Raw genomic sequence first — 25,055 nt, 5'->3', positions numbered from 1 at the left:
AGCATAGAGCACCAAACACTCTAAGATGCTTTACTGTTGGCTTTCTTCCACTCCATATTTCTTCTGGTACTGATTTGGTCAACCTTTTAGTTGGGCATTTGTTGAGAATGTACACAGCAGTGCTTGCTGCCTCACCCCACAAATAACTAGGTAGTGATTTTTCTCTAATCATGCTCCTAACCATATTCAACACAGTCCTGTTTCTCCTTTCTGCCAACCCATTGTGTTGAGGAGTGTAGGGAGCTGTAATTTCATGTTCAATTCCTTGTTCAACAAGAAATTGTTTGAATTCATTTGATGTGTACTCTCCTCCTCCATCAGTTCTCAGAATCTTAATGGATTTTTCACTGTATTTCTCAACTTTCTTCTTGAATTTTCTAAACACATCAAATGATTCACTTTTGACTTTAATCAAGTAAATCCACATCATTCTGCTGAATTCATCTACAAATGAAATGAAGTACTTGTTACCTCCAAGTGATGGTACTTCAAATGGTCCACAGACATCTGAGTGAATCACTTCAAGCAGATTACTTGCACGTGAAGGCAACTCTGACTTGAATGATTTTCTGCTTTGCTTTCCAATCATGCACACTTGACACACTTTCTCAGGAATCTTGATGATTGGTAGACCATTCACCATTTTATTTGTGCCCAAATCTTTCAAACTTTTGAAGTTTAAATGACCATACCTAGCATGCCAGATCCAGTTTTCATCTAGTGTCTCTGTTGCACTTAAACACATCACCTTAGCAGTAGTGAGATTGATTTGAAAAGTCCTATTCTTTGACAATGGAGTTTTCAGAATCAAATTTTGCTCTGCATCATATAGTGCTAAGACTTTGTTCTTCATCTCAACTTCAAAGCCTTTCTGAATTAATTGACCAAGACTAAGTAGATTACTCTTCATACCTGGCACATACAGTACATCTTCCATGATCACATTGTTTCCATCATCTTTGTCTATCACTAGTTTTCCAATTCCTTCTGCCTGTATTGTTCTATCATCTGCAAATCTCACTTTGCTTTTTCTTGTGGCATCTATCTCAATCAGCCACTCTTTATGACTTGTCATGTGATTTGAACAACCAGTGTCAAGAAACCAGTGATTACCTTGATGTGAATCTTCACTCAATGTGGCCATCATCACTTTTACTTCACTTTCATCATCATCATCAGATGAATCTTCTTCTTGCACAACATTTGCTTCTTCTTTGTATTTCTTTTTACCCTTTCCTTTGTTCTCCTTATTGAACCAACATTCTTCTGCAAAATGTCCTTTCTTTCCACAGCAGTAGCACTTCAAGTTCTTCTTGAATTTGTTAGGATTCACATTACCTCCTCCTCCTTTGTTTGAGGATTCAGCTTTGTCATTCCCATTAGAACCTGCAACTTGAGAATCTTTCTTGTTCTTACCCCACTGTTTCTTGCCATTCTTGCTCTTTGAATGTGCATACAGTGCTTGATTTGAATCTTTCTCAGTGTTAGCACTTCTTTCACTGAATCTTATTTCTCTAGCTTGCAGTGTGCTTAATAACTCTGCTGGTGTCACAGTTGTGATATCTTTGGTTTCTTCTATTGTGCAGACAATGTAATCAAACCTAGAAGGAAGAGATCTCAATACCTTTTCACAGAATTGTTGATCAGTTATTCTTTCACCATTCTGTGCCATTGGATTAGTGATTGTCCTCAACCTATTGAAGAAATCTTCAATCTTTTCGTCCTCTTCCATCTCCATGTGTTCATACTTTCTTCTTAAAGCTTGCAACTTCACCTTCTTGACTTTGTCACCACCATTGTGACATCTTTCTAGTGTATCCCAGGCCTCTTTTGCAGATGTGCATGTTGCAATCTTGTCAAAATTGACCTCATCAATGCTCTGATGAATGAGGTATGTTGCCTTGCAATCTTTCTTCTTGATGTTTCTGTGTGCAATTCTTTGAGCCTCTGTTGGATTATCCACAAGTGCAGTGACACCTTCAGTGATCACTTCTTGCACTTCTTGAAACCCAAATATTGCTTGCATTTGAACATTCCATCTATCCCAATTATTATCCTTCAATTTTGGTAGCTGTGTTGGCAGATTTGTTGATGCCATCATTACTCTCTTGATGATCAACAACTATGGATGGTTGAATCAGAACCAGCTGAATCAGAACCTATGCTCTGGATACCAATTTGTTGGAATATGAATGATGAATTGAATGGATAATTTGGAGAGATTTGAGAGAGGATTGAATGGAAGAGTTTTAGAGAAAAGGTAAGTTTTTTATTGATATGAAAAAATAGGTACAAGAGGCTCTTTATATAGATAACCCCTTCAACAGGAAACAGAAAATTGAAACTAACTAACAAACACTAACCAACTTGTAACTAACTAACAATCATGCAAACAAACTCAAACTAACTAACTAACAAACTTCTTCTACAAGCAAGCTAACTAGATATGATAGGATCATTTGAATTAATCTCTACAACAATAAATAATTCAATGAAAAAGAAAAGAGAAAGAAAAATAAGGGTAAAAGGAGGTTTGAGAAAGGAAAAAAAGGTGTAAAGAAAGAAAGAGAATTTTTTTTTTTTGGTTACATAAGAGAAAATAAAGAAAAAACAAGACAACAATGAGATTATTCCCTAATAAACTCTACACCCCAAGCATCCTTCAAAAGAGGTCTCAACACAGATCACTAGATGGAGTAGAGATCTTCACCAAAGGCGAGTTCCAGATAGCATCCATTTTTGCCAAAACATCCGCACAAGCATTTCCCTCACGTAGTGTGTGAGTAATAACCACCTCCCAGTCATTTTCTAGCATCCTCCGAATACTATGAATCTCATTAGCAAAACAGTGATGCGCTGTGACCCCTTGCCTGATTAAATTAACTGCGAGCAACAAAGAACTTTACGGTAACCATTCTCCCAACACAACTTTAATCCTTGCCATATAACCATGATTTCAGCACATAAAATATTTTCTACTGTTGCAGCTCCATAATAACCCCAAATAAAATCACCATGATTGTCTCTTAGCAACCCGCCATAACCTGCAGAATTTGTCGAACTCAGCAAGCTCCCATCTACATTAAGACACACGGACGGGACCAACATTTGGGTACAAAATTTAAACACTCACATAAAAAGAAGTAAATAGAAAAAAAAAAAAAAAAATAATATAATACAATTTTTAAAAATACGTAATGATATAAATTTCATGTGTGTGAACAAATAAGTTATATTCAGGGTCGGGTGGAGCCGAGGCCCAACAAGTTTGGGCAGTTCCCCGAGCTCTGGTAAATTTTTTTGGTATTTTTAACTATTAGTTTAGGAGAAAATTGAGATTTTTTGTAGGACTATTTATATATTATGTCACATGTGAAATTTTGTTCAGATTCTATAATTTTTCTAACTCCGCCATTGTTAAGGGACTGTGTCTAATACAAATATTTGTGCAAATAATTTAAACACTTGTATGTGTAAAAGGTAAAAAAACAAAAAATAATATATTTTTTAAAATAATTAAACAATATATATTTTTTATTTGTGTCCAAATACTTCGTTACCAAGCAAAACTCTTCCATGATCTATCTATCATCTATCCTTGGATGCTCTGACCAACTGTCTTACTGGAGTACAAAGTGCAAAGTTAATAACTTAATATATCCAAGATATCTTTATGACTCTGTCTGGGGTTGTCTCCTCTCATTTTTTTAATACCTGTGTTTATTTCTTTTAATTCAATTTTGATGCCAATATTTTACTTTCTTTTGACATTAAAATAAATATTTGTGATGCATTGAGAAGCTCAGAAGCACAGCATGATAAAAAATAACAGCAGCTTATACGCTGTACCTCACCAATTAGACTGTAATTTTATTACGTTATTATGTTATGCAGTACTAGTAGAATTTTTTATTAGTAAGTAAAACAATGTTTTAGATCAATGTATTATTATATTTAAGTTTGCTAATAAAAATTTGTAGACATTACAAACAAGGTATTGGAAGAGTTGACATATATGATTCTCTACCATGAATTCTCGTCGTCCATTTGCGAGGTAGTCAAGCATGAATAATTGACGACATTTATTCTCAGTCGTTCAATAAGGGCCTGAGTCTTGAGAATACTTTGAAATGTCAGGATACTACTACTTACCTCTAAAACCTTCATTCCAAATAAGGGAATACTTAGTTTATACTGCCTTGTGAAAAGAGGCTAAAATGAAGTACACTTGCTTTTTATTGCTGAATGTGATTTCAATATTCCTAGCACAAATAGAAAATCACATTCAGCAAAGGAATTTTGAACCTAGGATTGGCCTGAACTTTGGGCACAAACTTAAATATTATTTTCTTCTGTATACATTTTCCCTACCCCAGTTGATGTAAGTAAAATCAATGTCTTGAATTTTCCGTTTGTTAATGGCATGGCATGTGACACTTTGGAATTGCATTTATAATAAGATGAAGTGACAGCATAGTTGATAATAATAGGTGGTCCATTTATATCCACGCAATGGTAATTAAGCTTACTGCATTAGTCATTAAGTCTCGTTCATTTGATGGACCACTGAACGGAATATTTTAACCTTTTGTTTGTGACAAGAACGGAATATTTGAACCAGGGCCGTCTCCGAGTATTTAGAGGTCCTGGGCAAAAAATAAAAATGGACCCCTTATAAAAAATATAATATATCTAAATTGTAAACAATTTTAATAACATAAAAAATAATCATTCATTGTTGTGACTAATAAAAAAAAGTCATATTGTAATCAATATTATCAAAATACATTTTAGCTACTTAAAAAAAGCCCCCCTTCTAGCATTTTTTGAAGCAAATTCATCAACCAAATCTTCATATTGTATATTCTCCAACAAGTCATTGAGAGATCGAGAAAGAGAGGAGAAGGGAGGACGAAAAATTCCCCTTTAGTTTCACGGTGCGGTGACGAAATTGGTGATTCGGTGAAGGGAGATGAGGAGGTGAAAGACGCTGAAGTTGATCAAGGGTGAAGAAGGGGTGAAAGAGAAAGTGGTTTAAACGCAATATACCACTTTTCTAATTATGTTTTTTTTTTTTTTTATCTAATTATGAAATATATTTTTGTTTTTTTTTTTATCTAATTATGAACTATATTTTTGTTTTTTTTTTATCTAATTATGAATTTTTTTTTGTCTAATTATGTTTTGTTGGGCCATAAATGTTGCTGGGCCATTATTGTTGCTATTTACACCCCCCCAATATTACTACCTATTACCATTTTTTTTTTGTGGCCCCTTTTTTTTGTGGCCCTGGGCTGGAGGCCTGGAAGCCCAGGCCCAAAACCGGCCCTGATTTGAACCTCACCAAGCTATTTTGAACCTTGTTCATCATTTACTTTTCCCCATTGATTGAGGCATTGCACCACACGGGAAAGTTGAATGTTATTATGTAGTTGAATGTTATATGAATATTCCCTACAAATAATTCTTGGTCAAATTTTATTTATTTCGTAACCGAATTATAGATTGTCAGAACCGCTTCTTCCGAGATTCGAGGATTAATTAAAAAAAAATATAACTCAAAAGAGTACCAGAAATCCAGAATTGAAACACATAAGTAAAGAAATGAATGAATCAAAATATACGTCTAATGCCTTAACACTTGAAATTTGAAACATTGTTTGATATAACCAAACATTGAGTACAAAGCTACTAGTACTAGGGTATAATTTTGTCAACTTAACTATGTATACTGTTCTAGGCCGGGCATAGATGCTCGAGCACCGGAGTATGTCGAACAATAATGTCCCGAGCTAGCCTATCACGAGGAGCTCGCGAGCCTTGCTCGATTCACCAACAGTCTGATACTCTCACGTATCATAACGGTCGTAAACCGGAATGATGATCATTTACTGCACATCAAGGCTTCCAAGCCGTTTTTCGGCAGCCACTTGATGACCATTAATGCCATCAAGGGTCCTGGCCCAGCGCTGGGGGCTATATATACGCAACTCCTTGTCATTTGTAAGGTACGCATTATTTTAGCACAGAAAACCTTCACTTCACCTCACTGACTTGAGCGTCGGAGTGCCTGCAGGTACACAACCCCCCCCCCCCCCCCCGTTTCAACAGGGGCTTCACCAACATCAACGCCGGCGCGGTCGCACTTCTGATCAGGAAGATCATATACCAAGCGCCAATCTTCTCAAAACAATTTAACATGTGTTTGGTTTAGCGGTGATTTGGATGCAGTCGCACGTTTAGAGAGAAGCTTAAATATTTAGCTTCAACAAACCACGATTAAAAGGGAATTAAGATGTAAGAAATCAAATTTGGACGTGAAACCAAATAACTAAGAAAAGTTTTCAACCCACCACAATATTTCTCCCCTATCTCTCAAAAAATTCAGAAAACGTTTTCCGAATTTTTTAAAGTGTAAATTTTACACTAGAAAAACACTTCGAAACGTATTTTTCGAATTTTTTTGCGTGTTATGGGGTAGAGGAGAAATGTTGTGGTGGGTTGATTTGGCTTCATGAAAAAACATGCTTCAAGAAATGTGGATCCAATCCAACTGATGTAAAGTATACATAATTTGATTGATTAATCGACAAAAAGCAAATATGTTATGTGTTATTGATTAATCGACAAAAAGCAAAGATGTTATGTGTTGCAACCATCATCAACCAACAAATCAACGGCCACCTTCGAATCAAACTCAATATCAATAGAATGCTAACCCCGGCATTAAAGCTAATTTCAGCCCTTAAACATAATCCCATAACCCAGCCATGGTAATTGTAAAATCCACACGTTGATTGCTCTACAAATTCTACCTCAACTAATAAAGATACCAAAATTATTAGGTCAAATGTCGTGAACATGTCCCCGAAAATAGTTTGTCTTGAACATGTTCAAGAAAACAGTTTGTCTTAAGGTGTGCTCAGATACATTTGGCGAGCACACATTCATTGTAAGGAGCTTCCATACTTTAAATACACGCATGACCTGATCAGAGATGTTCTTAAACTTCAGGCATATGAGACAATATCCTCTCAAGTTTTTTCTCTGAATTTTTCTCAATTGTCTAATCTTACCCCTTATTTTCTCTATTTATTTTAAAATTATAAAATTCTTTCATTGTATATTTCAAGGATTTATATGTAACACATTATTTACTCAAATGTTTTTCCACTTGAGAGAATCCTCATCCATTGACATAGGAAAAATACTCAAATGGACACAAGAATTTATCATAAAATTTTGTCACACTCATATAAATATACATTTTATTTAATTATTTAAAAAATATACATCATCTAATTTTTTTCTTCTCTTTTTACCTTTCTTCAATTTTATGAGTGACTAACGCCCTGTTAGGATTAATTTATTTTTGAGCTTATGCAAATAACTTATGCAATTTTTATGTATTATTATAAGTTTGTCAAGGTAGTTTATGATAAAATAGCTTATAAAAATATAATTTTCACTTGTGTGAACTTATAAAATAGCATAAAACCTAATTTATATTACATAAACTATTTGATAAGCTCAGAAATAAGCTAATCTAAATTGAGCCTAAATCTTATGATCAAACTTGCTTAAAAAATCTCATGATCAAACTCTTTTGACCATAGCGGAGTTTCTCTAGACATAGTTATGGAAGCATTAATGTCACAAACCAACACATCCACGTCGGTACCTCTTAACTTATTGCTGTGTTGATAGTGACGGTTTCCATATTGCCAAATAAGCTGAAATTATAAAAACTTATACTCAACTGTATTTTGCCTCTTGGTCCTGCCTTGACCATATGTAGTTATGTTTCTTCCATACATTAGTCCCCACTCCTTAAAACTTAAAACCCTTCTTCTTATTTTCTAATTTCCACCCTATAAATCACAAAATAATCCTACTATTTTCTTCTACTAATCTTCTTTTACTTCTAAGTAGTTTTTTATTTGAAAACACTCAAGAAAATTGTGCATGTCATACATGGATCTAAGACCCTCCACCTTCATCATCAATTGCTTCCTTCTCTTTCTCATAGTCACTTTCTCTAGAGGTTAATTAATTAATCTGCACCTGATTTTATACTATTATATGCTTGTTTATATTCTATATTTTTATTATTAAATAAATTATTTGTTGGTGTTATGTTGTAAAATTTTAGGGGGATCGGAAACATTGGATTCAGAGATTTATGAGATTGATTATAAAGGTCCTGAGACTCACTCGTTTGTGCCTCCACCTGATCATTCCCATGGTAACCCTCATTCACCTCATCACAAAACCCCTGCAGCTGCAACCAAAGTTATGGGTTTAGTGGATATTGATGTTACCATGAAACAAAAGGCAAGTTTTTAATTAAATTATGTGCTTATTCATCATGATCTTTGATCTCGGAATTTTATCGAGAATGGATCGATATTAGAAATTGTAGTAATGTGCAGATTATACTTTAAGTGATTGGTGGTTACTGGTTAGATGAGTTTAAGAAATCATTTTCATTTCTTAAAAAAATAAAGAAAGATGGTTTTGTGTGTTCCACTGATTTTTTGACGAAAATTAATCACTGCTATTGGACGATAAATTTTTTGTATCTATAACATGATAATCTAAAAAAAAGACCACCGCTATAATTAAACTCTAAAGGTGCGTTTGGTCTAGGAATGTTATTGAGAATGGATCGATATTAGACATTGTAGTAATGTGCATATTTACTTTAGAGTGTGTTTGGATGGAGATTCTAGAAATTCAAGTGATTTTAAATATTAGGCAATTCAAGGGATTTTTTGGATTTTCAGCCGATTTAGCGTTTATCGTCGATTTTAGGTTTTTTTGGCTAATTTTAGGTTTTACGATTAATTAGTAATTTTTAAAAGTTTATAGAGAAGAAGGAATTTCAAATTCTTTGGTTTTAGGTGTTATTTTGAAATTTTCTAAATTTAACTTGAACAAAATACTTCATAAATTTCTATCATTTTGAAAATTCTTCAAATTTTCATCCAAACAATGGAATTCACCTCAAATCATTTCAATTCCCTCAAAACATTCCTTTACCTCAAAAAATTCCCCCATCCAAACACACTCTTAAGTGATTAGTGGTTAGATGAGTGTTAGAAAATAGGAAAGACTACTATTGTTGGTATGAAAAAAGTTCAGTTGGGAGAGAAGAATCACTTTGATATTTCACCAATTTTTCTACGAAATTTAATCTATCATTATGGGCGGTGAAAATTTCGTAACCTATAAAAAAGACCACTACTTTAATTGAACTCTTTATTAGAATTCGTTTTTTTTAAGAACTAAGACCATCTCCAATGGTAGTACCTATTAGGTACTTATATAGGTACTTATTAGGTACTACCATTGGAGCAAAATTCATTGAGTACTTAATAGGTACTGCTTCTCAAATTGGTACCCTCTCTCTCCTCATTATAATATATTTTTGTGGGACCTACTTATAAAGATGTAGTGTTATTATGAGATATAAAGTTATTAGTGGGACTAATTTAGAACTTTTTAAGAGGTGCTGGGTTGGAGGGATTGAGTACTTATTAGGTACTATTATTAAAAAATAATAAATGAGTGATGTATACACGTGTGATCCAATTAAGTACTCAAATTTAGGGAGCTATATTGTGGATGCTCTAAAGAGTTTGAGAAAAATTCTCACTATTATGACAGAATGTAACGAAACTCTCAATTTATTGCTTTGAGCAAATAGAGAAAATCCTAAATACATACTACAAGGAGTATATATATACACACACTTAATTTTCTTTTTCATTTTTTTCTCAAATATATTTTATTGTTAATGCTTCTGTTCTGTGTTGCAGGTTAAGGAAATCCATGGATGAAAAGCTTTACAATTACATGTGATCTATGATATCGTGCTCGTGTATGGATGCAAATATATAATAGTATTCTACTTAAATGAGACTTTAAGATTCTCTTCAATACTACGAACTATGTTTCTTAAGTTACGATTACTCTAACTAATTGAAAATTAGTGATTGAAGAAGTATAGTTCATGTGATAGAACTCAACCAATCCTACTAGTTGTGACTGAGGAATTCAGAATCACACGGACTAATCATACCATTCAATATCAGTCCAATTAATTAAAATAGTGAATTGCATTTTTCCAAAATTTGAAGTCACATAAACAAGCTTGTTGTCAAATTAATTAATTGTGACTGATTAGTCACATGAACTAATCATACTGATCTTAACTGTTGATCAGAACAGGTAGAAGGCCAGCTGGAAGTCCGTTGAGCAGGTGGTAGGCAGAAATCCGAGCAGATGATCCACGGAGGGGGGGTTGTACCTGCAGGTGCTCCGATGCCAAAGTCAGACAAGGAATAGAGAGCAAAAGAGATACTAGAGAGAAGTTAGAGAGAGAGAGAGTAATTGTGATAATGAATAGTGTTCTACCTTGCTCTCCCAAGAGGGAGAGTATTTATAGCCCCCAGCTCTGGGCCAAAGGTCCTCTTAGTGGGCTGGACTAGCCAAGGCCCATTAAGAGGGACTGCCAAGATATCACCCTTAGATAGTGGGTAGGGTAGTAATTTTACCCTATCTTGGTGGAGAGGTTGTGCCATGCTGACATGGAGGTGATTGGGCAAGCCATGTGGACTTGGTGAAGGTCTAGGTGGACTAGCATTAGTCTAGTCCAGAACACATACCATTCAATATCATCTATTTTAATTAATTGAACTTATAAACAACTAGAAATTCAAATTTTGACAATATGACAATTCAACCTCACCTAATTGAACAAACACTTAAATATGTAAGTATACGTGCACGACTTATAAAAAACATGGCAATAAGTTCACATTTCTTACAAGAACATTAGCAATATCATATACTTAATAAATTAAGAGTTTAATTGATACGCACTGACGGTGTAAAATAGTTTTACACAATTGTCCAATAAATAATTATAATTTTGCCATGTTATGTCAAGAAAGTGGGGTGATGTGGCGGAAAACATAGTTGATATTGGTTAATAGTGTAAAATTATTTTAGACTGATGCATATCAATTAAATCCATAAATCAATGTAATCACCACAACTATATGAAAATAAGAGTTACATTAATTACTCCAAAAAAAAAATTACATTAATTATAATTTGAAATTCACGCACCTGCGAAAATTTCAAAATACTTTACTCGTTAGTTAAGTTGTGGACTCGCGTTTTACCAAAATTTGTTTTGTTCTTATAAGGTTTGTTAGTTTAATCATAGAGAACTTGTTGTAAAAACTTTGATTGGCTACCAAAACTATTGTGACATAACATGAATCAATCACATGCATCCTTAAATTCTACAAATTGAAACATTTTTTTTCCGACCGACTCACTCACTCAATCATACAATGTTTAGATCAAAATATTTCACGGGATGAGAGAAGAGTTCACATTTTAATTTGTGAATGATATTTAATTCAAAATATTTTTATGAGGGGGCTAGAGAATAACGAGGAGGACAAAATGATGAAACTTTTATAAGGTTCACTAATTCAATTGAAAATTTTAAATAGTGAATTATATTTTTTTCAAATTTTTCAAATTTTACCGGTTAATTTATGTATATCGTCAGTGTAAAATTATTTTACACACGCGTTCAATAATATACTGACACATCATGCATGTATGGTATTTAAAAATACATGAGGTGTCAAATTCATTAAATGATGTGGCAACACATCATTGGATGTATGTGTAAAAAATATTTACACTGACAATACACAACAATTAAACTCTTAATATAAATAAGTGGATTTCATTATTTCACATAGATTAAAATTTCTTTTGTGTGTGTTTTTGTGATTTCGTCGTCCCGTCTTTGTGTGGTGTTTGCTTCTCCGTCTTGTTATGCTGTTCGTTTGATTGAATTGGAAGATCAAACATCGATCAACTATTGATTCACACGGTTATTAAGTTCGTCAACGATGTAAATCCAGAGATATAAATATTCCAATTATTTTGATTTTATTACATTATTTATAGGCATGAGTATGTCATTTTATGCTATTAACTTGAATGTTGTAAGTTTGTATGGGCTACCCGTTTGAAAAACCCCAAATATCTAAAGATACTCCGTAATTAAATACTGCGTAATACTCCCTCCGGTCATTTTTATAAGAACACTTTGAAAAAATTACACAGACCAAGGAAACACATTTAACATAGTTATTTTCATTTAATACTCTTACAAATTAAAATTTATTCCATGTATAACCTTATTTAATTCCTCTTTATTCAACTAACTTACTTATTTTTAAATTCTCTCTCATAATAAATAATGACATAAGTGAAATTGAACATTTAAAACATTTAAAAATTGGTCAAAGTTTCTTATAAAAAAGACAAATTTTTTTCCTAAAGTGTTCCTTATAAAAAGGACCGGAGGGAGTTATGTTAACTTGATGGGTTATGTTAACTACTCATAATTAATTGATGGGTTATGTTAACTTGTGCTCTAAAGACACATGTTAAGCTACCTAAAAATAGAAATATAGTATTTAATAATAGAAAAAATTTAATGTTTAGAGAATTGAATACACCACAAGTTCAATAAATTTTTTCCACATTTATATTCTTATCATAATGACACAAGTTAACATTCACCGATTAATCAATTAAAAGTTAAAACATTTCATTTTCAGATAAAAAAAGAAAAAAACTCTTTTCTCCGTAATTTCTCTCTTCCTCATCGATTCATCTTCTCCTCCATATTATATATTGAGTTTCTTTGAACCAATCAATCCATCATCAACAATGGCTGAAAACAAGAAGCTCAATCACGAGGAAGAGTCAAGTCCTCTTCTTCATCAACAACAACAACCACCTAAAGCTGAACAACAACAACCACCTAAAGCTGAACAACAACAACAGACGCAGCAGCCTCCTTTTCATGGATGGACCGCCGATGGGCTTCCTATGGGCCATGGAAGCGTCATGGGCCAGCCCATTCCTCGTTCTCAATGGAGTTCTAGCGTCTGCGCTTGTCTTGGTCAAAGCGATCATTTCTGTAGCAGCGATCTTGAAGTTTGTAAGTCTCATTCTCTTTTACGGATCTTTCATTTTTTATTCACATTTTATTAATCAATTTGATAATTCTTTGAGGCAATTTTGTTCTGTCTTGAAATTGGGGGGTTTTGATTGGAATTTTAGGGTTCAATTTTTCATATACAAGAATACATCCCTTTGTTAGTAGAATTATTCAAAATATTATGTATTTCTGTGAATCTTTTCTTAAATTGAATCTGGATTTTGTACGTTTGTTATGTGTGGAATTATATTCCCTAACCCTAGATCAAGCGATTTAATTGTGTTTATTATATCAAAATAGCATTTTTTTTTTTTGTATATTGTTGTCAAGAAACAATAGGGCTTGTGGATATCGAACATCTAGCTCTACTTGACATGTTGAAATTGATACTTGCTAGGTCTTCTTGGGAGTGTGGCTCCTTGTGTGCTGTATGGGACCAATGTTGAAAGACTTGGATCTAATCCCGAATCTAATCCGGGGACATTTGCCAATCATTGTTTGCATTATTCTGGTCTCTATGTAATTGGGAATTCCTGCTGTGGTTGGAATGCTCTTGCACCTTGGTTTTCATATACCAGCCGTACTGCAATTCGTCGCAGGTTCAATTTAGAGGTTAGTTGCTTTTTTTTTTCTTTGCCTCTTACTATGTATGTAGTGTTGATATGTCATGAAACCCTCTCATAGAAATTAGTATAAATATACCAATGAAACTGTTTATTGACCAAACATTGAAACACAATATCAACACTGGGAATAAATTTCACTAGAGTAGTTACAAACAAGACAGGTAACTATCAGAATTATACAAATGACTGCTGGGAATTTAAACCATCCTCTAGGAATTAGAGAGCCTAGTCTCTCCCAAACCACATAAAAAACAACTGAATGAGAAATTTATCTAAGGCAGAATTGTAGGTGATCAGAAGCCCTGAGTGGTAGTGGTAGTCAAAGTTTGGTTCAAATAAGAATTGTCGGTGATCAAAATCCCTGAATGAACACTACTAGTTTTGTTACATCATGAACCGAATCAAACCAGTTGTTTGGTTCGGAACACCAGTTTGAAATCCTATGAACTGTACTAATTTTCGAATTTTTTTTCTGAATGTGATCCTTAACTATTTTACTGAACAGTCTGTTTTTCAAATTGGTTCTCAGCAGTATAGTTCTACTTTTCAAAACTGGTTCTCTAGTTCCTAATTTGTGAACATATTAAACCACTATCGAGAATAACAACTACAAAATATTACAAAGGCACAATACTTTTCAAATACGTGAATAGTTAATAAAAATGGAACACTGAAGCTGGAAAATGGCCAATGCTGAAAGGGCACTTTTCTTTAATAAAGACAAGGAAAGACACTTCTTGTGCTTGATGGGATTGAGAAGCCTAGTAAATATAATAGGAAAAATGCAACCAGGAATGAAAGATTTGGGAATCTATGATTCATGAAAGAGGGGAAGATGATTTTTGAGTTTGGGATTTGCAATTTACGGTTGATGTGAGGTTAGAAACTGAGACTTGAGAGCACAAGAGAGATCGGAAGCATTGTAGTTTGTATTTTTAATGTTCACCAAATTGTATTAAAAAATAAAGTTTAGGTTCGGTTCGTAAACTGTGACGAGAAGGTTGTTTATTTTATAAATGGTTTTTTGAACACTTCTACTGCGTGGGCAAGGTATTTCCATCACTGTCAACAACTAACTGTCATAAAAAACCTTAAAAACTGGGGGAAGTTCTGTTGTAAATTGTAAGATACAAGGAGACACAAAATGAGATAAGAGTATAGATGGCAGTTATGTAAGCGGTGACTTAGGAGTAGACAAGAGAGGTCAAAGCCTTTAGAATGCTACTGTACATTTTCCCCCCTTCAGTTCAGTCTTCTAATTCATTGCAATCCATCTATATAGCTGCTGCTACCACACTGATATCCATTGTTATATGGAAATATTACAGTGCATGTACTTTTGGTGTTTGATCTGGTCCAGTTCCCATCAAAATGTGTTTTTTTTGTGACAAAGAGCGCCCAAGCCGAAAAATGTTTTAAATGTGATAATATGACATGCCTATCCCCAATAATGTTGTTGTTTTCTTGACTTCATTTAAATTGATCAACCTGTGCACTTTAAACCTCGTCATATTTTATTTACAATAAAGCATTGACACTAACAGCAGGCACGTACACCACGACTAGATACTATGCAACATGAAAATTAGGTCTTCTACTCTGTTAAGCTGAAACATTTGAATTCCCCATCTTTTTTGTTCTCTATCTTTTTAAAATATCAAAATTCAATTATTTTAACGTGCATTGCTGTTTGCAAAATGATTTTGGACTCGAGAATTTTTCCATGTGGTAATTTGTCCAGAAGTATGTTGTAAAGGTTGTCCGAGTAGTTTTAATACAATGGATATGTCAAGTAGGGAGCCTTTACTGAGTTGATTTAGTTTGTGTTCTTGTAGAGAGTTGTTTTAGTTTGTATTATGTATTATGTATTGAGAGTAATCTTAATCTGTAGTCTTCTTAATGAAGATAATTTTGTCTGTATCTTTACCATGAAATAGTCATATCATTGGGATATTTTTATCTAGATTTTGTAGGGAGTTGATTGGTCAGTCAGCACTCAGCATGCTTGAAGTTTTGTTAGGTTAAATTCAAGTGTATTCAGCATCAATTTTGCATTTGCTTAAAATTATTTATAGTGTGTCCCCAAGTGCTTTATATTTATATTTCCTTGCTTCATAGATGAAAAGGCTATTTACTTAAATCCCAGATTAGTACAAGTGAGATTTGCCTTTCTGTTCCAACCTCTTCCTCCGCCTGCTCCCTCCTCTCTCACTCTCTTCTCTGCCACTGCCTCAAACACAGAAATCACATTCCTATATTATTATCTTATGAGAATGATAATGATAGTCCATTCTTGTATTAACTATTTGTAGTCCTTGGAAATCAGGGAAGTTGCGAGGCACTGAATAGGTCATGTGGGTGCTGCGGAAGCTTTTTGGAAGATGAGGTGAAGCGTGAACAGAACGAGTTGGTATGTGACCTTGCAACTCACGTATTTTGTCATCTCTGTGCTCTCTGTCAAGAAGGACGTGAGCTCCGTCGCAGAGTGCCCCACCCTGGCTTCAATGTGCAACCAGTATTGGTTATGATTCCCCCAGGAGAGCAGAGCATGGGTCGTGGGGCTTGAAAAATATCCTTTCCCATCTTGGAAGTGATATTATCGTGTATGTTACTGTGGCCTCTATACAATTTGATGCTGTTGAACAGTTAAAGAGCATCATTGTTATTTGAATTTGGTATAAATAAGAACATAAAACATTATATTTTCAGTTTGTTTTCCTACTACTGTTCTGTATTATATATATACATTTGTTTATTCTGGTCTATGCATAATTATTTGGTTCTATGAACTGAATGAATCAAAATTTATTATGAAAGGCCTGGTTCCTGTATGGTTATGTACTTTTTCTTAGTTTTTTCTGAATAAATATTTAAAGGAGTATAATGTGAACAATTGATTCTTCAGGCCGGAAGCCAACTACTTAAATATACCAGTGGAATTGGTATCTAAAAAATGATAATAGAACAATAACACTGTATCCATATAAAACATTTTTCATTTGAGACATTTTTTTAAGTAAAAAAAACCTAAGTGTAACATAGGATAGAATATAGCATTTAAATTTGTCATTGGTATGTATTTATAATATAAACTATAAATTTGTTGTGTTTGATGTTGAGCATATTAAAAATTTGACAGAATGAGATGCAATATAAAAGTGATATTTTTTTGGGTGTAGTAGACTCACTATAAGTGTGCACAAGGTTTAAGGCTAAATTGATTTTTTTTGTCCCTTAACTTCATCACAAAACCCAGAAGAAGAAAAAAAAATGCAATAAACCCATCAATTCATCACCGAACCCCCTTCATCAATTTCTTTGCAACCCACACCATTCCGTTTCTTCAATTTCACTCCCTATATATTGTTCCTAATTTCTTGACCAAAAAAAATGGAAAATGTTAAATAGGGCACCAATATTGTTCCTAATTCAAAACTAATAAATATCAAATCTTTTTCAATCAAACAAAACCTCTCAACACAACAACAATTTGGGAGAAAAGCAATGGTTTTCTATTGAAGAGTAAACATGTACATGCCTTGAGATTTAGTAAACATGTTCATGTATTTCAATGTCTTCAAATATAGAACTTTGTGGCTTGCATAAGCATAAACGAATATTTTAGTGAGAAATTTTTTGTTACAATGTAAACTCATTTCTTTTAGCTAGTATTTTAATACCTTTTTTTTTTATTTATCATTATACTTATTTAATCATTTGACGTCCATTGCTACCAACGTTACTATGAGACTCGCCATTTGCACCAAGAGTGAGTTTTCAAATAAGAAGCAAGGTGGTTTAGAGGTTTTTATGTTGTGGAACCAATTTTAAGGAACATGCAAATAAGAGAAATTGAAGAAAGGGAATGGAATGAAAGGGGGTGATGAATGAGTTGATGAAATTCTGGATTTGGTAATGAAAGTGATGAAGATTAACATATTTTGATAAAATTTAAGGGAAAGGGATTTATTTGGCCGACATAGTAAAGTTAGGGGATCAAAATGAAACAACAAATAATTAAAGGATCAAAAGTAAAAATAAAAAATGTTAAATGTCAAAATATATCGTAAACTATTGGTCAGAAAATTCTCCTCGAAGACGAATAAATTGGAGTAGTGGGTACAATGTAATGAGGAATGAGGAATGAGGATTCAAGAGAAGTTCTGTTTGTCAGTTGCAAGGTCAAATGCCGATTTACACTGTTCGCGCTGCACCTCATCTTCCAAAAAGCTTCCGCAGCACCCACATGACCTATTAAGTGTCTCACAACTTCCCTAATTTCCAAGGACCACAAATAGTTAATACAAGAACTGATTATCATTATCATTCTCATTCTCATAAGATAATAATATAGGAATGTGATTTCTGTGTTTGAGGCAGTGGCAGAGAATCCTTCCACCAATTATGAGAGAATAAAAAATGAGTCTTCAAGGGGAAGTAATGGGGGAATGTTTCCCTCAAATATTCTCTGATCCTTTATATTTCCCTCATTGTTTGTTAGTTCGTCATCCAAAAATAACGCCAATTATAATCAGAAAGGAAGCAAAAAGATTATTTAAACCACGAAATATATTGCTAAAACACTGACTAACTTTAAGCTCTCTTCAGTAACACACAAGATGGAAACATGAAAATTAACTAAAGACACCGCAGAACGAGAATTCTTTTAAGAGTACAAGGTAATTCACATTACATAGAACATTTTAGTACAACAGCTCTACTCTCCTGGTGCGGAGACGCCTTGCTTCAGTCTCTCCTTTTTCATCTTCTTTTTCGAGACTGGCTTCTTTTTTCTTGGAGGGATGGTCTTCTGTGCATAAATGTAGAGCGCGTAATTTCCAATGAGGAATGTCAATAGCAACCCACCAACAACCAGGAGAACTATTAAGCCTGGGTTGAACCCTTGAGATGCATTCTGAGAAATAAAATAAAAAACACTTTAATAAGGCCACTTCAGAGCAATAAGCAGAAAAGAAACTGTAAATTTTTTTATCAGGAAAGTAGACATGTAATTCACCACCACTTACAACCAACCAACAATGTATACAAATGGTATGAATTACAGAGCAATTATGGAATGGCTACAAGGTGCAACTTCTTTTAATCTTCTTAAAAGTTAAAACTATTGCTCAAAAAATGTGAGAAAAACATTTAAAATATCCAAGAAATAATTTTCCATGACATAGAAAAATGTTACTCTCTGACTAGAAGAGACTGCATTTTCTAAATGCATTTGAAAAGTAAGAAGCAATTAGTTTTCACCATTTCATTTTAAAAAGTCTCACCCTTTCACTATATAAAGGGGTCATATGCAAAGAGCTGAGAGGTATCTCAATAGAAAAGAAATAGGTGAGAGATCACTTGTGTAGTGAGTGTGTTTCTAATGAATGTATATCATATCTTATAAATACCCTAGTACACAAATTGAAGCTTCCCCAAAACTTGTATTGTTATTTTGAGATAACATTGTGGATGCAGGCAAAAGGGAATGAATCACAAACATTGTGGATACAGTAACATTTGAACCTCTTGCCAGAATTTTACTCCCTCTAGTCCTAATTATAAGAAAAAATTCGATTTGTAGATACATTGAAAATTTGATGTATTTGGTCTATATTATAGTCTAGATACAACAAACTTTGAATGTATGTGAATCTTTTCTTATAATTAGGATCGGAGAATTCCTAGAATTAGAATCGCTACGAATTTTGCATGATTATCAGGAAGGTAAAACATTGAGCAATTTCGTGAATGACTCAAACTATGAAAGATTAAAAACAACACAGAAAATTGCAGAGTGGCATGCAAGCAAAGATGATGATATATAAGAAGAGAAGAGAGTAGAAAGTACCACGCGATCGAAGGAAGGAGGAATTTTATCGGAAAAATCAAAGTCATCAGCCATGGTTGAACTTGAAGCTTAGAATCTGTGAGTGTGTGAGTGATTGTGCCACAAAAATGTTGTATATATAAGAAAGAAAACACGAATCCAAGGTTTGAAAAAGAAGATTATTATTATTATTACAGTAACCACGTCGATATATTATCCAGTGGCTTACATTTTAACTTCTATTGGTTGTTTATTTCTTTCATGACGCCAAAATTAAATACACGTCACCTGTCATAATTATTAAATTAAAGTATAAATTACACGTCACTTTTTTATTACAGATAAAATACAGGCTAGTTTATTACACACAAAGAGACAAAGAAAGTGAAAAATGAAGATAAATATGGATTGGGATTATTTGTGGTAAAAAAAAAAAAACACAATTACACACAATTTTTAATCTCGGTTGTTGTAAATATGAGATTCAACAATTCTGATTATATATGGTACAAATTTTGGTAATTTGTATATTGGCCGTTTATTTTAAATTGGACGGTCCATATTAATTATTGTGTTACACGGTAACTATGTGGAATCCAAATCCAGATAAATATGTAGGAAAAAGATAGACGGATAGAGATATGTCTTTCTTTCCTTAAAGCTAAACAATCTCAATTTTATATCAATCTCAACCATTGATACATCTTTTTCTTTTCTAATATATATTTTGTCTTTTAGACAAATCTAGAAAATAATAACTAAGATAATTGTGGAGAGATAAGATAAGATATTCGAGTTGGACTCAAGTTTTGTTGGATAGAATTTTTTTTTACAATGAGAACCAAGTCAAATATAGGGCTAACTAAGTAGTTTAAATTTTAGGGGTCTTTTATGTTAAAATATTCCAATAGTAATGCAGTGGAATACCCTCAAGGGTTAAAAAAGTCTGGCTGGGACAATTTGCAATAGCAAAGAGACACTAAGTGGCTGAAACAAGTCATGTTGTTGGGGTAAATGGAGCCAGGGTATTCAGCATTACCATGATGATGGTGGGTCATGTTAAGTAAGAGGAAGGTATGCAATTCATGAGACTGGCGAGTTGTATTGTCCCTATTGGATCTGAAAAATAAACTACTATCAACCTTTGGTATCAGCTCAAAACCATAGCTGACAGATATTATGATATACCTATTAGCTATGGTTTTGAGCTGATACCAAAGGTTGATAGTAGTTTATGAAGGGATGGAGGATGGTGTAGGTGTTCTTTTATGCAGTAAGTACTTTATGCAGTAAGTACTAAGTAGTACTAGTAGCACATGGATCTTCTATTAACATATATTAATTTGATTATAAGTTTATAACAGTAGTTTGTTGTAAGGGTCGATTTTGGGTCACAATATTTGCTAATGCATGTTGCAGAATGGTTCACCTGAGTACAAAATTTGGGTTGGGTGTGGCTGATGGTGGCAATTAGTGTTTAGTATCACGATGGGTATGCTATAATCATGGTCTGTGATTTGCCAGATTCACGATGGCTCACCGTGATTATGACAAAATCTACCATAATACCAAATATGCACCAAGTTCATTAGTATGGCAGGTTATGTCGTTATTATGCGCATTGGAGGAGCGGGTCCTGAAAAGGGTGTTATGGAAGGATCGATGATACCAGAAGCCAATCTATTTTGTGCAGAATCTGCTATTCTGGTTGAACCAAAGTCCATATATCCATTTTTCTTATATAATAAGACCACAATGAGTATATATTACTAACAAACACAGAATATATCTTTGCTATTTTTACAGCAGGATCTATAAAACAAATAAGCTATTGTAAGAAAGGAGTCTAGAAAATTGATTAATCAAATCAAACCACCAAATAGCCTGTCCCAAATATATTGCTAAAGTACTAAATTAATGTAACTAAGCTTTCTGTCAGTAACACACACAGGATGGAAACATGAAAATTAACTCAAGAAAACACCACAGAACTAGATTTTTAAACAGTACAGGGTAATCCAATCCATATTCCATACAACAATTGAGTGCATTGCCTCTACTCTCCAGGTGCAGAGACTCCTTGCTTCAATCTCTCCTTTTTCATCTTCTTTTTGGAGATGGGCTTCTTTTTTCTAGGAGGGATGGTCTTCTGTGCATAAACGTAGAGCACATAATTTCCAATGAGGAATGTCAATAGCAACCCTCCAACAACCAGAAGAACAATTAAGCCTGGGTTGAACCCTTGAGATCCGGCATTCTACACATTTCCCCAAGAGCAAGAAAATCACTTGAATAAGGTCATATCAGAGAATAAAAAGAAATTGTAAAAGCAATACAAATAATAATATTTCAAAAGGAAATTTGACATGTAAATGTAATTAACCACCACTCACAACCATTATGTATAAAAATAAGATATGAATTGTAGAGCAACTAAAGAATGAGTACAAATGGTGGCAACTTATTTTAATTTTCATAAAACTATTGCTCATAAAATGTGGTAAAAGCAATTAGATTTTTAGAAACAAAAAGAGAAATGGTTTTTCCCATGAAATTCAAAGAAGAATACTCGGATTTGTAGGATGATACACAGTTCACAAAACCTGATTTCTTATTTCGAGTGTTTTTGTGGACACGTGCAAAAGGGACCGAATCACAAATTATGCTTCTTTCACTATTTTCTTTGTAATGCATCTTGTGTGTGTATTTCTATCGTTGATCCTTAGTGTGCGTACAATTTTCCTCAACACAAAGACTTATTTGAGATTGACAATAAGAGTTACGAATATGATCAATATATAGTGAAAAATTAAATCAGCATATCATTAATAAATTACTAATAAATATAGAATAATTATACATGAATGAAAGGCAAACGGACAATAAGCTGAATGACAAAACCAATCCTATGAAAAACAACATTCATAAACCTAGGAGTCACAACATTGTTATGCATAACCTTTTGAACATTTTGCAGAAGACTCACGACCTCTGGTGCTAGGAAACTAATAGTGTCAAACGTAAATGGAATATGTATATTGATTTGAAAACCTCCATAACATGCTACAACCTTTAACTAATAAAACTAATGCTATACATTCTCCAGCATATCATAATCATCATCATGATGATCTAAAATCTAAGTCATGGAATAGATTAACATCAAATAGCAATGGAACAAAATACTACCACCTTAAAAGAATGTAATAAATAAAAAACTAGGAGATAAACATGATTAAATTGTTAAATCTAAATGTGAACATTAACCTTAACGAAAATGTGAAAAAATTCCTAATTAAATTTTGAATGGATCCACAAGTTATTAGGCATATAATTGAATAATTGTGCGACGGATCTTGATCGAGAAGGTAAAAAAATGATAACAATTGAAAGCATGAAAGAACAAAACACACACATAAGGGGCATGCAAGGGTTGATCCATGAATTTAAGATCTGAATGTGGAAAAAAGGAGCATTGAATTGGATTGATCGGATCTAAGAAGAGAAGAGAAGATTACCGCGTTAGGGGGGACTTTATCGGCGGCCATGGCTGCTGTTTTGTGGCAAAAGACAAACGGAGACTTTGTTGAATCCGAGTGAGTGAGTGAGTTTGGTTTGAAAAAAAGCTTATTTCATTACATAACAAAGAAAACCAGATCGAAATGGATGTATGTACCAACCAACAAATAATATTGTACTAGTATAACTTACCCGTGCTATCGCCCGGGTTAATGTTCTATGAAAAATATAGATCATTTTTTTTCACACATGAAAAATATGGATTATTAAAATTTTAATATTGTGATTTTTTTTAATTATTTGTAAAATTAATTTTATATTTAATGTAATAGTTTATTTAAATATGATAAAAGATCCAAATTTTAGAGATTTTAAGGAGAAATGGCATAATGGAGAGTGATACTCCACTCCCCGTTCCCAACTCACATGTTCATATATTTGTTATTTTATTTTCATAAAAAAAATGTCATTATGCAAAAACTAATCTAACGGTTAATATATTTGTTCTTAATCGTCATCTCTCTCCTTTAGACATTTGTTTTCTTCAGGAGTATTTTATCTCATGTCCCCGTGTGAAAAAATTTCACATTTGAGAAGCAAAATGGTGCGATTTTAATTTTAATATTATTTATTTAAAAGTAATGAACAGTAGAATTGTTTGTCATTTGCTTGACACAAAAAAAAATTATATAATTTTTTTAAGCATATCTCATTTGTTAATGTGAAAATTTTAAAAAATGTATCTATTTATTTTTATTTTTATTTGTTTATTTTACAGTGATGTATGGAGAATAAAAATAAAGTAATACATGATATTATTGCTTTTAATTCTTTTTTTATATATATATATAAAATCATTGTTACTTTCCATGCTTTCAATTGATATCGTATTTTTTATATAATAAAATCTACAAATGTATGTCTCACCCCGTGTAAGTTATTTTTTGTTTAATACCTCCATGTAGGTTATTTTTTTTATCAATACCCCCGTATTTTAATATTTTGTTTGGTACAAATCACTATGTATTTTTTTTTATTAGAAAAACCACATTAAGGTAAACCATAATTAATCTATATATATAATTCCTAGATAGTTCTCCTACTATCCATCTTAACCCTAATCCACATCACTCATTTACATCCAATTAAATCACACAATAATGCCACATCACTTCCTTATATTATATCATTTTCATCTCTATTTTTTTTTCCACATCACTTCCTTATATTATATCATTCTCATCTCTATTTTTTTTTTTGTTTTTATATTATATCAATCTCATAATAAATAATAAAGAATTATGATTCTTCAATTATCCAAAAATTGATGTCACAAGATGTTACAATTTTCTACATTATTATTGAATTATACCTCTCCAATTATCCAAAAATTGATGTCACAAGATGTTACACTTTTCTACATTATTATAATATTTCTTAGTGACAATGAAGATGAACATAGTTGAATTCTCTTTCAACATTTATCCCATTTAAATGTCAACCGTTTTCATAGAAACAACAAAGAGTTTATAATTTAGTCACACAAAAAAATACGAAGAGTATATACATTATTGACTTAATTACATTATAATTTTAGAGAAGAGTGAAGGTTATGCAAAAAGTTAGGTTATGGAATTGAAATATATAATAATCATTATCATTATCATATTTCATTCAATTTTAGTGTGTCGCCTATGCGTTGCACTATTGCATTGGCTGGCGCACCCCACAAAAAAAAAATATTTCATTCAATTTTGATGGTCTGTACTCATTCTCTATACATATAGGTATATATATTGGTTGGAGGAAGTGATAAGTACATCACTTTTATATTATTATTATTATTATTATTATTATTATTATAATTTTTATTTTATAATACTTATTGTTACAATTTATACGAATAATTTTTCAACATTATAATATAAAATATCACATAACACCTGTGCATCGCACAGGTGTGGGACTAGTAGAATAATAAAATGAAATAGAAAAATAATCTATGAAGTCAATTACTTCATTCCTTTTATATTTC

At 32.8% G+C, this 25,055-nt stretch overlaps 4 protein-coding genes across 4 annotated transcripts; 2 read left to right on the top strand and 2 right to left on the bottom strand.

The window, feature by feature from the left end:
• The first annotated feature begins 7,760 nt into the window (after nucleotides 1–7,760).
• On the top strand, nucleotides 7,761–10,006 carry LOC123892943. The gene is made up of 3 exons (XM_045942842.1): nucleotides 7,761–8,044; nucleotides 8,153–8,334; nucleotides 9,822–10,006. The coding sequence occupies exons 1-3, from the start codon at nucleotides 7,966–7,968 to the stop codon at nucleotides 9,840–9,842; spliced, it is 282 nt and encodes a 93-aa protein (XP_045798798.1). The 5' UTR covers nucleotides 7,761–7,965; the 3' UTR covers nucleotides 9,843–10,006.
• A 2,593-nt stretch (nucleotides 10,007–12,599) lies between these two features.
• LOC123892942 (cell number regulator 8) lies at nucleotides 12,600–16,502 on the top strand. The gene is made up of 3 exons (XM_045942841.1): nucleotides 12,600–13,045; nucleotides 13,443–13,657; nucleotides 15,998–16,502. Exons 1-3 carry the CDS (start codon nucleotides 12,772–12,774, stop codon nucleotides 16,235–16,237), a joined length of 729 nt encoding a protein of 242 aa, XP_045798797.1. The 5' UTR covers nucleotides 12,600–12,771; the 3' UTR covers nucleotides 16,238–16,502.
• A 1,720-nt stretch (nucleotides 16,503–18,222) lies between these two features.
• On the bottom strand, nucleotides 18,223–19,678 carry LOC123892940 (DNA-binding protein S1FA-like). Its single transcript, XM_045942840.1, has 2 exons — nucleotides 19,523–19,678; nucleotides 18,223–18,586 (listed from the first exon to the last, which is right to left on the bottom strand). Exons 1-2 carry the CDS (start codon nucleotides 19,574–19,576, stop codon nucleotides 18,389–18,391), a joined length of 252 nt encoding a protein of 83 aa, XP_045798796.1. The 5' UTR covers nucleotides 19,577–19,678; the 3' UTR covers nucleotides 18,223–18,388.
• Nucleotides 19,679–21,366: 1,688 nt separating this feature from the next.
• LOC123892939 (DNA-binding protein S1FA-like) lies at nucleotides 21,367–23,179 on the bottom strand. Its single transcript, XM_045942839.1, has 2 exons — nucleotides 23,020–23,179; nucleotides 21,367–21,758 (listed from the first exon to the last, which is right to left on the bottom strand). Exons 1-2 carry the CDS (start codon nucleotides 23,047–23,049, stop codon nucleotides 21,558–21,560), a joined length of 231 nt encoding a protein of 76 aa, XP_045798795.1. The 5' UTR covers nucleotides 23,050–23,179; the 3' UTR covers nucleotides 21,367–21,557.
• Nucleotides 23,180–25,055: the final 1,876 nt, after the last annotated feature.

Source organism: Trifolium pratense, linkage group LG6 (genome assembly GCF_020283565.1).
Source record: "Trifolium pratense cultivar HEN17-A07 linkage group LG6, ARS_RC_1.1, whole genome shotgun sequence".
Lineage (NCBI taxonomy): Eukaryota > Viridiplantae > Streptophyta > Magnoliopsida > Fabales > Fabaceae > Trifolium > Trifolium pratense.
Note: the sequence above shows the minus strand (reverse complement) of the source record. Positions and strands in the feature narration are given on the sequence as shown.

Coding starts and splice junctions, on each gene's coding strand:
- LOC123892943 (XM_045942842.1), top strand. CDS start 7,966: ATGTCATACATGGATCTAAGACCCTCCACCTTCATCATCAATTGCTTC. Junction 8,045..8,152: donor CATAGTCACTTTCTCTAGAG/GTTAATTAATTA, acceptor GTAAAATTTTAG/GGGGATCGGAAACATTGGAT. Junction 8,335..9,821: donor ATGTTACCATGAAACAAAAG/GCAAGTTTTTAA, acceptor TCTGTGTTGCAG/GTTAAGGAAATCCATGGATG.
- LOC123892942 (XM_045942841.1), top strand. CDS start 12,772: ATGGCTGAAAACAAGAAGCTCAATCACGAGGAAGAGTCAAGTCCTCTT. Junction 13,046..13,442: donor TAGCAGCGATCTTGAAGTTT/GTAAGTCTCATT, acceptor GATACTTGCTAG/GTCTTCTTGGGAGTGTGGCT. Junction 13,658..15,997: donor GTCGCAGGTTCAATTTAGAG/GTTAGTTGCTTT, acceptor CTTGGAAATCAG/GGAAGTTGCGAGGCACTGAA.
- LOC123892940 (XM_045942840.1), bottom strand. CDS start 19,576: ATGGCTGATGACTTTGATTTTTCCGATAAAATTCCTCCTTCCTTCGAT. Junction 18,587..19,522: donor CTCCTTCCTTCGATCGCGTG/GTACTTTCTACT, acceptor TTTATTTCTCAG/AATGCATCTCAAGGGTTCAA.
- LOC123892939 (XM_045942839.1), bottom strand. CDS start 23,049: ATGGCCGCCGATAAAGTCCCCCCTAACGCG. Junction 21,759..23,019: donor ATAAAGTCCCCCCTAACGCG/GTAATCTTCTCT, acceptor GGAAATGTGTAG/AATGCCGGATCTCAAGGGTT.